Consider the following 13,626-nt stretch of genomic DNA (forward strand, 5'->3'; position numbering starts at 1 on the left):
GCTCGCTGACTCCCCCTCCCGGTGCTGTGGAGGCGCTGGCTATCTGGTCAGGGGAGGGAGGCCTGTCAGAGGGGATGCGATGGGCTTCCCAGAGGAGGAGTGGCTCTGGGGGGTTCTCTGCCCTGAGTGGCAGGAGCCAAGCCTGGAGGTGGGCAGAGTGGCATGGGGGAGGGGAGAGGGGTGCAAGGCATGGCTGTTGGGCAGGCTCTGCTCCTTGGGTCTTTGGGAACCAACAGGGTCTTGAGCGGTCCAGACAGGGATGGTCCCAAAGCTGGGGCAGGGGCTTGGCCTTCCCCCTTGGAGCGTAGAGGAAAGGGGCCATTCTTTAACCTCATTTCCAGCCTTGTTTCCATAGCAACTCCCTGGTCCCCCTAAGAAAGAGCCAGGGCCTGCGGTCACCACAGCAGCAGTGAAAGATGGGGGACCTCCCTCCCCGCCTCCGAGTCCTCCTCGGCTTTGCTTAGCGCATGCTCAAGGTGGAGGCCCAGCCCCAGGGCTCCCAGCGGTTCCTGGGCTCGCCCTCCCCAGCAGGGAGCGGCACTGCCTAGTCAGAGACACAGAAGCAGGCCCTCCTGCCAGGCAGGGCAAGCTGCATCCCCATAGTCACACAGCCTCTTAGGGTCAAGTTCCCGCCAGCAGTTCAAGGTGACAGCTGTTTCCAGGGCTCATAGGGTAGCCAAGGGGACTGTGGACTTAACAAAAGGCCTGAGCCTGCGGGGGGTGGGTTTGAATGAGGCACTTGCACACCAGCCTTTGACTTTGGGCAAATCACTGCCCTGCTCTGGACTGAGAGTAAAAGCTCGTCCTGCCGGCTGTGCAGAGAACCCCGTGGGCTGTCGGCTGTTGGCCAGAGGAGCCTGCCTCTCACTGCCGACCTGGGCAAGGCCTTGGCTCTGTCTCTGCAGGAATCGCCAAGGCCTGTGAGCAGAACCTGCAGAAAACCCTGCGCTGCGGCGGCCGCCTGGAGCTGCCCAGCAGCATGGAGCTCCGGGCTCTGTTGGTGAGCGCGGGGGTGGGGTCAGGGCAAGCACAGAGGCCTGCTGGGCTCAGAGGCCTCTGGCCCGGCACAGGGACTCCCGTGGCAGGGCCGACGGCCGGCCCGGATCCCACCACCCAGCCTGCCCTGTCTCCTCACCCTCCTGTCCAGGCGGGCCGCAGCTCCAAGAGGCAGCTCTTCTTCCTCCCGGGGGGCCTCGAACGCCATCTCAAAATCAAAACCTGCACCGTGAGTGAGGGGCGTTTCCAGCAAGCAGCCCCTGGGGGGAAGGGGGGACAAGGGTGCCCCAGTCTCCAGAGTGGCCCCCAAGGGTGCTGAGCCCCTCCAGGCTCTCTCACATAGTCCACAAGGCAGGACACTCCGCTGAAGAGCAGGCTGAGCCTGGGGAGGTGGAGCCTCCAGCTCAGGTCACACTGCCTGGGCCTCTCAGACCAGCTGTCTCCCTGCCTGTGCGGCGGTTCTGGGGCCCAGCCGCCTCGGTGCAGGGCCGGGCAGTCTGGAGGACGGGGGTGGGCGCGGCGGGCGGTCTCACTCGTCTTCCCCCCTCCCCGCAGGTGGCCCTGGACGTGGTGAAGGAGATCTGTGCGGAGATGGCCTTGACCCGCCCCGAGGCCTTCGATGAATACGTCATCTTCCTCGTCACCAGCCGAGGTGAGCTGCCAGAGGATCCAGCACGCTGGGCTCACGCCCTACGTGGCCTCCTCCTTCAGGACAGATGCCACTATCTCCCAGAAGCCGCTCCACACGGCTTCCCTCTCTCTCCCTCTCCCTCCCTCTCTTTTCTTCTTCTAAGGATCCATTCTGTGCACCGAGCACCCCAGCCCTTGGTCTGTCCCTCTCTGCTCCGTTGTGTGTACGTTTGTCTCGCCCGTCAGGCCGGAAGAGGGGCCCCTGTCCCCTCCGCTGCCCCTCGGGGCCGCCCAGGGACCCTGCCTGCAAGGAGCCCATCCTAGGAAGGTTTCCCTTAACAGGCCCCAGCTCCTGGAACCCACACAGGCGAGCTCTCCCGCCACGCATGCCTTACCATAGCCATCGAGGCCCTCCCCGGGTCTCACAGGCCCTCCTCCCGTGGCCCCACCCTGCCCTCTGCTGTTCATCCACGGAGACGCCAGCTGGCCTGCTGCACCCTCTCCTCCCAGCTCTCCCGCTGCCACCTCATCCCTGACCACGTGTCCGTCCTCAGCCCGTGCCCGGAGTCCAGCCAAGGCCTGGCAGGAGGGGAAGGCAGTGACAGGCAGTCCTGTGACTGACACAGACTACGCCCAGGCGTAGTGGAAAAAGGAGGTGGTGGAATTAAATTCAAACATTGAATTCCATCACCTCCTTCAGTCCTCACAACAGCCCTGTACGTGGAGCCATTACCACCCCTTTTACAGACGGGGAAACCGAGGCCCACGAGGGTGTAGTAGTCTCTTGTTGCTGCTGTAACAAATCACCACATACCGGGGGCTTATGTTTTTATGGCTCTGCAGGTCCTGAAGCCAGTCCTGGGGCTTGTTCCGCTGGAGCCTCCAGGGGAGACACTCTCTTCTTGTCTTTTCCAGCTTGCTGAGACCACCCACATCCCGTGGCTCTTGCCCTTCCTCCATCCCCAAAGCCAGCAAGGCAGCATCTCTCTCCCTCTCCCTCCCTCTCTTTTCTTCTTTTAAGGATCCTTGAGATTACATTCGGTCTATCTGGATGACCTAACAGTGTTTCCCAAACTTTTGACATATGTGTACCCCAATGCTGAGTACCCCTCATACTCATGAGAACATAGAATTAGGCACAGCTAAGCATGGTGCAGTGCATATCCCCACCAAACTCCGGTGCAATGCGTACCCCACCAAACTCTTCCCGTACCCCTGGGGGTACGCGTACCACACTTTGGGAAACACTGATAGGATAATGTCTTCATCCCAAGATCTTTAACTTAATCACATTTGTAAAGTCCCTTTTGCCATGAAGGTAACATACTCTCAGGTTCCAGGGTTGGGACATGGGTGTCTTTGAGAAGGGGCCAGTAATCAGCCTGCCTTGGAGGCCAAAGGACTTGCCTCAGGTCACATATTTGGGCTTTGAACCCAGGTTATCTGGGCTCAAGAGTCTGGACTTTATCATCACGACACGGCCCACTCCGTGGTAAAACTGTGGGCGCTGTGGGGCGGGAGCAGAAGTGTCTGCAGGAAATAGAGAAGCCTGCCTTCAGCCTCGCCACAGCTCTGGCCCTCTGGGGGTCCGGCTGCGTCCTCCCCACCCCCACTCAGGAGCCCAGCAGCGCCCTCTGAAGGGGTTCTGCCTATAGGCACCATTGTGCCTCTCCTTGTTCCCACCTCCTCCGGAAACGAACTGGGCTGTGTCTGAGCGCGACCCAGATCACTCTCCCAGACCCAGGGCCGTAGAGAGGCATTCCCGTTGGCAGCCATCAGCATCCCACAAGCAGGGCGCCCTGGTCCAGAGCATGTCCCAGCGAGGGGCTTGCCCAGGTGATGCTCGCCTGGGTGGCAGGTTGGGGTGTATGCCCGTGCCCCCAGCTGCCTCTGGCTCTCCACAGGCCAGCACGTGTGCCCACTCAGCCGCTGCACCTACATCCTGGACGTGGCCTCGGAGATGGAGCAGGTGGACAGCAGCTACATGCTCTGGTTCCGGCGTGTGCTCTGGGATCAGCCACTGAAGTTTGAGAATGAGCTATACGTGACCATGCACTATAACCAGGTCAGCACGTGTGGGCCACTCATGTTCTGGAACCTTCCTGGCTCCCCCAGGACTGTGAGGCCGTTCGTGTGAGGCCTTCATGATTCGGGTGATCCCCCTGACGTTTCTAGCCCTGGTGCCCTGCTCTCTGCGTGGCTTCCTCGGAGCAGTCAGTGACGTGACCCTCACTACCTAATATCAGTGATGAGAGACTCATTGATTGGCTGCCTCTTGCACACCCCCTACTGGGGATCAAGACTGCAAACAGGGCATGTGCCCTGAACGGGAATCCCACCCTGACTCCTCGTTTATAGGTCAATGCTCAACCACTGAGCCACACTGGCCGGGCATGTCTCTGCTTTTCTAAGTCCTCCCTAGCAAGGCTGCCCCAAACAGCACTCTTCCCCTTCTCCCCTCCACAGAGAGCATAGCCTGTCCCTCTCGGAGCCTAGGAGGACTGGCTGCCAGTGTTGCTTTTACCTTTGTGTTGCTCCCTGTGGAATCCGGTCCCCTAAGCCAGGGTCCTGGGCTTTGTAGACCTGGCTCCCTCTGCTAACATTTGTGCAAGTGCTTGGACAGAGAGTGTGTTTTTTGGGTGGAACTGGTGCCAAATTCTCCCCAATTCCAAGTACAAAATAAGCTTACTTGGCTTTTATGGCCACATGGTATGACTGTTGCCAACTGCTCCACGCAGTCCAGTCCGGTGCTGGTCTAGGCGTGGCCTATAGGCCAGCAGCGTTCCTTGGGAACTTGTTAAAGTGCAAACCCTTAAGTCTAGCCCCAGAGCTAGTGAATCAGAGTCTGGGGGTACAGCCCAGGAATCTGTTTTTAGTGACTCAGGCATGTTCCATTTTCAGTAACCCCAGCCCAGCAGACACCCACACACTGCAGTCCCACCTCACTGGGGGACTCCATGCCCCACGTGCCTGAACGCCCTGCACACCTGCTGCCCTGCAGGTCCTGCCCGACTACCTGAAGGGCCTCTTCAGCAGCATGCCAGCAGGCCAGCCCCGCGAGCAACAGCTGCAGCAGGTGTCCAAGCTGGCGTCCCTGCAGCACCGGGCCAAGGACCACTTCTACCTGCCCAGCATGTGAGCACCTGCCCACCCGCCAGCCCCCGCGTTCTCTGAGGTGGACACCCCAGGCCCTGTGCGCCCGCTCACACCAGCAGATTCTCCGGGAAGGGCTGATCTGGCGATGGGCTAACATCCTCCAACTCGCCCTAAGAGCGGGCCCCCCCTCCTCCCACAACAGGTTGCTTCCAGCTGGTATTAACAGCTCAGAGTAAGTTTAATGATAAAAAGCTTTCAGGACACACAGCCATCAGCCGGGGAATACACGTGGCCATGCAGAAATGGCCACCAGGGTGTGGCACCCAGCCAGGCCTTCCTGGGGGCTGTGTCCTCACGGGGGTGACAAATCAGTCCTTCTCAGACTTGGACTCAGGAATAGGGCCCCAAAGAGCTTTTGTTTATGCAGCCTGTATCTACTAATATATATTTACCATAGTCAAAATTAAAACTAAGGAACAATTTAAGACATTGATTAATTAACTTAAAAACAAGGATAATAATATATTATATCTCTCTATATAAAGGCCTAAGCAACTGTTCAACAGTTCAACTGGGGCTATGACGTGCACTGACCACCAGGGGGCAGACGTTCAACACAGGCATGGAAACATGGAATAGACTGGTGAATCTCAGAGGGGAGGGGAGAGGGGCCCGCGGCCTTCAACTGCATGTCAGCACCAGCAGCAGACACAAGGGCTCAGCCCCCACCAGGCCCATGACACTGTGTTTTCTGCTCCTGCATTGAGCGTCTGTCCCTGGTGGTCAGTGCATGTCATGGCTACCAGCTAGGCGGTCGTCGCTTAGGCTTTTATATAAAGATAATATAAATTAACAGTACATGTTAATGTAAACAACATAAAAATGTATTTTCAAAAAAGTTTTAGAAGAGTGGCACTGTTTTTACATTTCGTAAATCTATTTTATTTTATTTATTTTAGAACAAGGGGCAGGAGAGAGAAACAGTGATCTAGGAGATAAACATCTATGGGTTGCCTCCCAAAACATGCCCTGCCTGGGAATCAAACCCACTACCTTTTGGCGGACGGGATGCTGCTTGAGCCCACTAAGCCACACGGGCTGGGGCTGGGGATTTCTTCACCGCGTGGCTGAACAGGAGACACTGCATCCTCGTGCCGCTTCTGCAGCCAGCCTGCGCTGGTCTCACCTGCCGTGTAGCCTCCGGCAGGCGCCCCTGTACTTGTTAGAGAGCGAGAGGGGAAAACCCAAGTAACGGCTTAGTGTTAACATGGAAGTGTCTTTGACCCTCCCCCGCCCCCCAGAGCCTCAGCCCCAATTTGAAAACCCCTGTGTGAATAATGGTAAGATAATGTATCTACAGTGCATGTCCGGGTGCCGTAATTCAGCAAGGGCTCAATTCGTAAAGCTCTTTTATGTTACTGTTTTAAGCAAAAAACAGGGAAACACACAAAAGTATACTGTAATCTAATCCTGGGTAGAAAGAATCATTGAGTTCTGACTTTCTGCAAAGCACTCTGTATCCACTTTATTTTCCCTTTATACAGATGAGGAAACTGAGGCCAGAGAGGTCACATGGCTGACTGAAACCTAGCTGTGCGTGGGAGATGGGGGGGGGGAGAGACAAGAATACAACCCTGGGAGGCCAGGTCCAGACGCCAGGCCTGTACCCCAGCCCTGCAAAGAAGGGGTGTCCTGGGGAAAGGGATGCCCGTGATTTTCTCCCAGCTTTTCCCCAGCCTGCAGCTCAGGGTCCTGGGATGACTGGAACTGCGGTTGAGGGGCCCGGGCGCCGCCCTGAGGAAGCCAGCCTGTTAGAGAAGGGGCTGGAGTGGAGAGGGGGGTCTTGCCGCTTTCCCCTACCCCAAACTCTGCCTCTGGTGGCGGCTCTGCGGCTCTGCTATTTCCACACCTGCCACCACCTTGTGCTTAGCCCTCTGGCCTGGGGTCTCCTTGGGGGCAGGCACTACAAAGTATGAACCCACCTTGGATTCAAGTCTCAGCCCCCACTCAGGCTCACTTGGTTGTTGTGTGGCCCTGGGCTAGTCAGTGAGCTCTTCAGAGCCTCAGTTCCCTCCTCTTCAAACAGGAAGTCTAGTGGTGCTGCCAGCAGTTACTGAGCACCTGCTGTGTGCCAGGGCGCTGGGAGCACTTCATGCCCCCAAACCCTCCACACTCCCAGGGGTCAGTCTGCGGGGAGGAGCAAGGAGCACATTGCTCTGCGTAAGCCTGCAGGGAGGATGGCAGGAGACAGGTGCTCAGGACACCTTCCCTCCCATGCAGACGGGAGGTCCAGCAGTACATCCCGGCCCAGCTCTACCACTCCACGGCCGGCTCCACCTGGCTCAGCCTGGTCAGTCAGCACCGGCAGCAGACACAAGCGCTCAGCCCCCACCAGGCCCGCGCCCAGTTTCTGGGTGAGAGTCCGGGGCTGAGGGAGCTGGTCCCGGCGGCTTTGCTGGGGAGGGGTTTGGAGGGTGGAGACGAAGGCACCTTGTTCTTTGCACAAAGGCATTTCAGCGTGAGTCCAGCTGAGCTGCCTGCAGAGAACACCTACCTTTCTTTCTTTCTTTCTTTCTTTCTTTCTTTCTTTCTTTCTTTCTTTCTTTCTTTCTTTCTTTCTTTCTTTCTTTCTTTCTTTCTTTTCTTTCTTCCTCCCTCCCTCCCTCCCTCCCTCCCTCCCTCCCTCCCTCCCTCCCTTTCTCTCTCTCTCTCTCTCTCTCTCTCTCTCTCTCTCTCTCTCTCTTTCTTTCTTTCTTTCTTAAATATATTTTATTGAGTTTTTACAGAGAGGAAGAGAGAGGGATAGTGAGTTAGAAACATCGATCAGCTGCCTCCTGCACACCCCCTACTGGGGATGTGCCTGCGACCAAGGTACATGCCCTTGACAGGAATCGAACCTGGGACCTTCAGTCCGCAGGCCGATGCTCTATCCACTGAGCCAAACTGGTTTCGGCTAGAGAACACCTTTCTAAGGCTTTCACCAAGGCACCACCTAGAGTCTGGTGGTTCTTGGCAGAGAGAGCAGGTGCCAGGGCTCGGAGCTGCAAGCAGTGGGAGGGCAGGGCGGTGCGCAGCAGGAGGCTCAGAGGGAGCACCTGTCTGGCCGCAGTGGGGAGGATGAGGGCGGTAGGCAACATGCAGTTGAAGGTCGTGTGCCACCGATGAGCCCCTCATTCTGACCGTCTCTCTCCTGCCCCAGGCCTCCTCAGCGCCTCACCCATGTTTGGCTCCTCCTTCTTCTTCATCCAGAGCTGCAGCAACCTTGCTGTGCCGGCCCCCAGCATCCTTGCCGTCAACCAGAATGGCCTCAACTTCCTCAGCACTGAGACCCACGTGAGTGGCCTCAGCCTGCGCCCTGCCCTCCCCTCTCCGCGGAGCCCACCCCTCTCCTCAGACCCCACCCCTCTTCTCGGACCCACCCTCAGAGGGACTGAGCCAGCCCCACCACTTACCCCTGTGAGACCGGGGGCAGTCCCGCACCTCACTAAGCCCCATTTCCTCGTCTGGAACACAGGGATGATAGAACCCACCCAGGAAGCTGTGACAGTAAAACCCGCTAAACATTCAAACTGTGTCTTAGTCAGCATAGGCTGCCACAGCCTGGGGCTTCGGCAATAGAGATGGACTGAAATCGTCTCTCCGTTTTGGAGGCTGGACGTCCAAGACCCAGGTGCCGGCAGGGCTGGTTTCCTGAGGCCCCTCCCCTCTCCGGGGTCCGCATGTGGCCTATTCTCTGCATGTGTGTTCCTGTGTCTGTTGTCCAAATTTCCTCATTGCATGAGGACACTGTCAGATTGAGTTAGGGCCCCTCTAATGGCCGCAATTTAACTTAATCACCTCTTTAAAGGCCCAATCTCCAAATACAGCCATATTCTGAGTATAGAGTGTTAGGGCTTCAACCTATGGATTTGGGGGGACACGATTAAGTACATAACAAATAGGACACGCTGCCCCTTCTTTAGTTCCTCCAGAAGTGGACCTCACACGAGGACAGGGCAGGTGGTTTATTGGGAGGTGATCTGGGAAGCAGGGGGAGTGAAGAAGTGAGATCGGGAAGGGACAGCCTCACTTTGTGGGAAGTGTAGGTTAGCAAGCAAATTGCCGCCATGCAAGTGGCATGAGTCAGCGGGCTCTCTGGGAGGCAGCATGGAACACACCCCACAGAGATGCCCTCTGGCCTGGGGCCAAGGGAGTCAAGGTGCCTGCCCCCCACGTCCCATCTGTCATTAATGGAGGCATCCACGCTCACGTGCTCTGAGTGCCCCTGGAGCTGGAAAGAAGCTCCTCAGGAGTGCAGGTGTTAAGAAGCAGGCTTGATGTTAAGGTCAGGGCACCCCAGCATCTACACACCCCTGGATCCCGAGCACTTGGAAGAGGGCCTGGCACACTGCAGAGGTGGGCATTAGCATTGTGAACCAGTTTACAGGTGAGGTCCAGAGAGGTAAAGCGATGACTTGCTGCAGGTCACACAGCAAGTCACTGGCGAGCTGGAACTCGACCGGGGTGTCCTGCCTCCTGTTGGTCAGGTCTGCGGGGGAGGGATAAAGGTGGGTGAGACTGTCCCACCCATAGGCCTGTCTGCCCCTGCCCCAAGGAGCTGATGGTGAAGTTCCCCCTGAAGGAGATCCAGTCGACATGGACCCAGCGGCCCACAGCCAGCTCCAGCTACCCCTACGTGGAGATCGTGCTGGGGGACGTGGCAGCCCAGCGCACCATGCAGCTGCAGCTGGAGCAGGTGGGCCCTCGCCCAGCACCCAGACCTTGTCACCCACCCTCACTCCCTATTTCACTCACCAGGCTCCAAGGGGACTCACCCCTGTCCCCTCCTCTCATGTTCTGGCCAGGCCACAGGGAACATCCAGCCAGTGCAGGGACAGAACTACCCCAGAACTGCACAGAACTGCAGCCTTTACAGCGGTCTCCCCGCGAGGTCTTGGTGATGAGATTGGGAAAGAGCCAGGTTGTTTGCAGAATCGTGAGGAGTTTGTGGGGAACCGGGAGGCAGCTAGGACAGGAGAGGTCTTGGAGGTCTGTGAGGGCCACGCTGAGAGGGGGGCTTTCCTCTGGGGGCACTAGAAGGTCAGTGAAAGGCCCTGACACAGAAGCTGGGCTTCGAAGGTGGATGTGGGGACTGGGATTAAGGAGGGATAGTGGGGTCCCCATGTGAGATACAGGGACATAGGCCCACCTGCCTGTTCCTTATCTGCAGCCACTGTGGCTGTTCCTTGAAAGACCTCTGGGCTCCTGTCCAAGTATCTCAGCCCTGGGGGTGGGGGGTGGGACGCAAAACCAGAGTTTTCACCCAATTGAAAGAGGATTGAGGCTCACAGATGGGGCAGAATGGGGGTTGGGACCCACATATCTGCCTCTGCCAGCCTGCCGCATCCCTCCTCAAGATCTGGGCCCAGGACAATGCCATCCGGGCCCACCTGGAAGGAGCTGACTTCCCAAGGCAGGAGAGAGGGTCTCCCACTGCCCAGAGCAGAGCCCCTTTGGCTCTTTGTGGCCCTTGAACAGCCTGCAACTCAGGACGAGGCTCCCCAGTTTACTTCCTACTGTACCCCAATTTTGTTTCTGCCGAGGTCACCCCAATTCTGGCCTTACCCTCTGGCCCAGTCTGCTTCCCAGAATCCTCTTCTCTCAGCTCCTGCCAGTGGACTCCTTCCTTATACCTGCCAACTACCCACTCTTTCTTGGGCTCCTTTCCTGGTGCCTCCTCCCGGACTGCCTCTGAATGTTGCTGAGTTTGGACCTCCCTGCCCACCCAGTACCCTCTGAGCACTGAGGCTCCCCAAACCATTTGTTGTGAGAGCCCCTGATTCCCTCACACAGTCTGTCGGGCAGACAGGAGAGGGGCCTGGGAGTGTTGGCTGAGTCATGCTGCACTCAGACGTCATATTCTTGTCTCCTGCATGACCCACTCAGCATCTCCCTTGGGGATCAGCAGGTCTCTCCACTTTCCCTCCCTATCCTCCTAAGAGCCCTTTCCCTCCCTGTGCCCTCCTCTCATTTTCTCCATGACCCTCTGCTCTCGGCCCTCGCCCCAGCTATCCTGGCCTCTCCCTGCTCCCTAATGACAAGACTGCCCTCCCCCTCTTGCCCAGACCCTTGTACTCACTGTCCCTCTTCCTAGAATGCTTGCCCCCTTCGCCTGTTAACCACAGGGCTCCCTCCCTCCCTTTATTATAGTTTCAGTACAAACCTCACCTCCTCCTACAAGGCTTCCTGACCCTCCTTCCTGATACTCATCTCCTTCTATTTCGGTAGCCACACTATGGCTGGCAAACCATTTAGTTATTTGTTTATGTGTTCTGTGTCCCCCCCACTGGACTGTCAGACAAAGGGCAGTGTGTCTAGCACTATGTTCACACACAGTGCCAGCACAGCAGATGCGCAGCCGTGGCTGGATGAACTGGTAGAGATCTTTTTGGCTTGTCCACTTCTGCCTCTTGCATGTATGTGTACCAGGGACACATTCATTCAACACATAACCACTGAGCATCCCTAGGTCGCAGGCTCTGCCCTGGCTGCAGGGACACTGAAGTGACTGAAACCCCTTAGCACTGGCTCTCGCAGAGCCCAAGTCTCATGGGGGAAACAGATATCAAAGAATTTCTCCAATAAAGCATGGCGATCGGTGCTGAGGGTTTCCTTGGGCTCTCTGGGAAGGCATCAGGGAAGGCTTCCAGGAGGCAGTGACGTCTGAGTGCAGCATGATTCAGCCAACAGACCCAGGCCCCTCTCCTGTCCGCCCGACAGACTGTGTGAGGGAATCAGGCTCCCCTGCTTCTCACGGAGCCCGTTTCCACCCCGGTCAGGGGCAGTGATCCCAGTGAGGCCTGCGCCCTGCGGCAGGCAGGTGGGAGAACTGGCTGGGAGGAGACCCCATTGTGCGCTCACTCAGATCAAATTAGCTGAGGTGCCCCAGGGTGGGACTGGCACAGCGAACCTCTGCAAAAGGCAGTTCAGAGTGTTGGCCTCCTCCCGCCTGGGTTCAAGTCTCCGCCACCCACCAGCTGTGAGGTCTGGGCCTGTTTTCTCACCTGTGGAATGGGATCTCAGAGTGTGTGCCTCAGAGGGACCCTGGGGACTAGCAGGGGTAGGACACAGGACCATGCCTGCCACTCAGTCAGTATTGCCCTCATTGTTTCTATTCTCTTTCCAGAGCAGCTTCTGCTGGCCCTCAGGGCATTCCAACTGCCTGTGGTCGGGAACCATACTCTCAGGGGGCTTTTCCACAGCTCCCCACCTCCCGTCCCCCTCTGTCCCCAATGGGAGCCCTGAGGCTGAGACACAGCTTATTCTGGGCTGTGAGTGCCAGGTGCTAACAGTGGCAATGCAGTTAGAAACTTGCCAGTTATTGGCTGGACTAATATTTTTTAAAATCTAAAGAATGTACACATGGAATCCTCACCACAGCTCCATGAGGCAGACCCTGGTAAACGGAGATCCTACATGAGGCACTGAGGCTCAGAGAGGTGCAGTAACTGGCCCTAGGCCACCCGTTCACATGCGATAAGGCTGGCAGATGCCCTTGGTCTCTTGCTTGCTTACCCCTTCCAGCCTACAGCCCAGCATCCCCCCTCCAGCTTATCGTGCTCCTCCAGGGCCTGGGGGAGCTGGGGAGACTGCCTCCCATCCACTTACCCCCGCTGAGAGCTGGGGAAGTGCTGGATGGCCGCGACTCTGGTCTCTCCCACAGGGCCTGGAACTGTGTCGAGTGGTGGCTGTGCACGTGGAGAACCTGCTCAGTGCCCGGGAGAAGCAGCTCACGCTGCCCCCCAGTGAGATCACGCTGCTCTGACCCGGCCTCCAGCCCTGCAACTGCACTCTGCCAGGAGGCTTGCTCTGTGGCCCGGGGGAGCTACCGGGTTTGCTGAGCTAATGACCTCCACACGGACCAGAACCTGAGGGGAGACCAAAATGGAGGAGGAGGAATGACCCAAGTCCCCAGGAACCCAAGACCTATCCAGAGTTGGGATGGAGTCAAGACATGCAATCTTGACCCAGAACGCAGGAGGAACCCCCAAAGGCTGCCCACGAGCCTCCTGCCAAGTACACTGCAGGCCCTGGCCCTGACTCCCACCTGTGGCAGGGAAGCCCCAAACCAGTGGCCTGGATGAACTGGACTTTGCCTTTAGTTTGATGGGTCTGATGTTCTGCTCCAAAGTCCAGATCTGCTCCACTTCTCAACCTCTCACATGTCCTCCTTGGGCCCCCGTACTGGCGTGCAACTTGGATTCATGACCCTTGGTTATTTCAATACAAATAAAAGGTGCACCTGGCAGCTAGTCCTCCATGGCTGCTGAGTGGCTGGAAAACAAATCTGAGGGAGGAAGCAGGAGCTGGAGGCCTAGCTGTGCCCCTGACTCACTGCCTATGAACAGAACTTCCAGCAGAGGTCTACCTCTACCTCTCCCTGTAGACCTCTGTGTCTCACTCCTTGGGTAACCCCAACCCTGGGCCCCATCATTGGATGGGCCACATAAGGTTCAAGAGAGTAGAGTGGAGAAAGAAATTCCATGTTAGGGGCTGGGGAGGGAGAAGTCTGAGAGCTTCCCAAGGAATAGGACTTTGTTATTGGGTTTTGAAGGCTGAGTAGGAGTTTGTTAGGACTAGATGGAGCAGAGGGGAGTAAACGTTCCAGAGAAAATGGTCTTTGTTCCCTACTATATTCTCCAGAGCCTACGACAATGCCTAACACAAATTAGGCACTTTAAAAATACTGGTTGCCGAAACCGGTTTGGCTCAGTGGATAAAGCATCGGCCTGGGGACTGACGGGTCCCAGGTTCGATTCCAGTCAAGGGCATGTATCTTGGTTGCGGGCACATCCCCAGTAGGGGGTGTGCAAGATGCAGCTGATCGATGATTCTCTTTCATCAATGTTTGTAGCTCTCTATCAC

The 13,626-nt window shown here is 57.2% G+C and overlaps 1 protein-coding gene across 1 annotated transcript in view; it reads left to right on the top strand.

Moving 5' to 3' along the window:
• MYO15A (myosin XVA) overlaps positions 1-13,439 on the top strand; it is a 52,651-nt gene extending 39,212 nt beyond the window's left edge. Inside the window, exons 57-65 of the mRNA XM_045586459.1 lie at positions 906-1,000; positions 1,148-1,225; positions 1,552-1,648; positions 3,531-3,691; positions 4,628-4,761; positions 7,003-7,136; positions 7,922-8,055; positions 9,317-9,457; positions 12,425-13,439. Of these exons, the coding sequence (XP_045442415.1) occupies positions 906-1,000; positions 1,148-1,225; positions 1,552-1,648; positions 3,531-3,691; positions 4,628-4,761; positions 7,003-7,136; positions 7,922-8,055; positions 9,317-9,457; positions 12,425-12,526 (1,076 nt within the window). The 3' untranslated portion in view covers positions 12,527-13,439. The remainder of the gene's footprint in view (positions 1-905; positions 1,001-1,147; positions 1,226-1,551; positions 1,649-3,530; positions 3,692-4,627; positions 4,762-7,002; positions 7,137-7,921; positions 8,056-9,316; positions 9,458-12,424) is intronic.
• Positions 13,440-13,626: the final 187 nt, after the last annotated feature.

The sequence above is a fragment of the Pipistrellus kuhlii genome, unplaced genomic scaffold, assembly GCF_014108245.1.
Source record: "Pipistrellus kuhlii isolate mPipKuh1 unplaced genomic scaffold, mPipKuh1.p scaffold_m20_p_23, whole genome shotgun sequence".
In the NCBI taxonomy this organism is placed as follows: Eukaryota; Metazoa; Chordata; class Mammalia; order Chiroptera; family Vespertilionidae; genus Pipistrellus; species Pipistrellus kuhlii.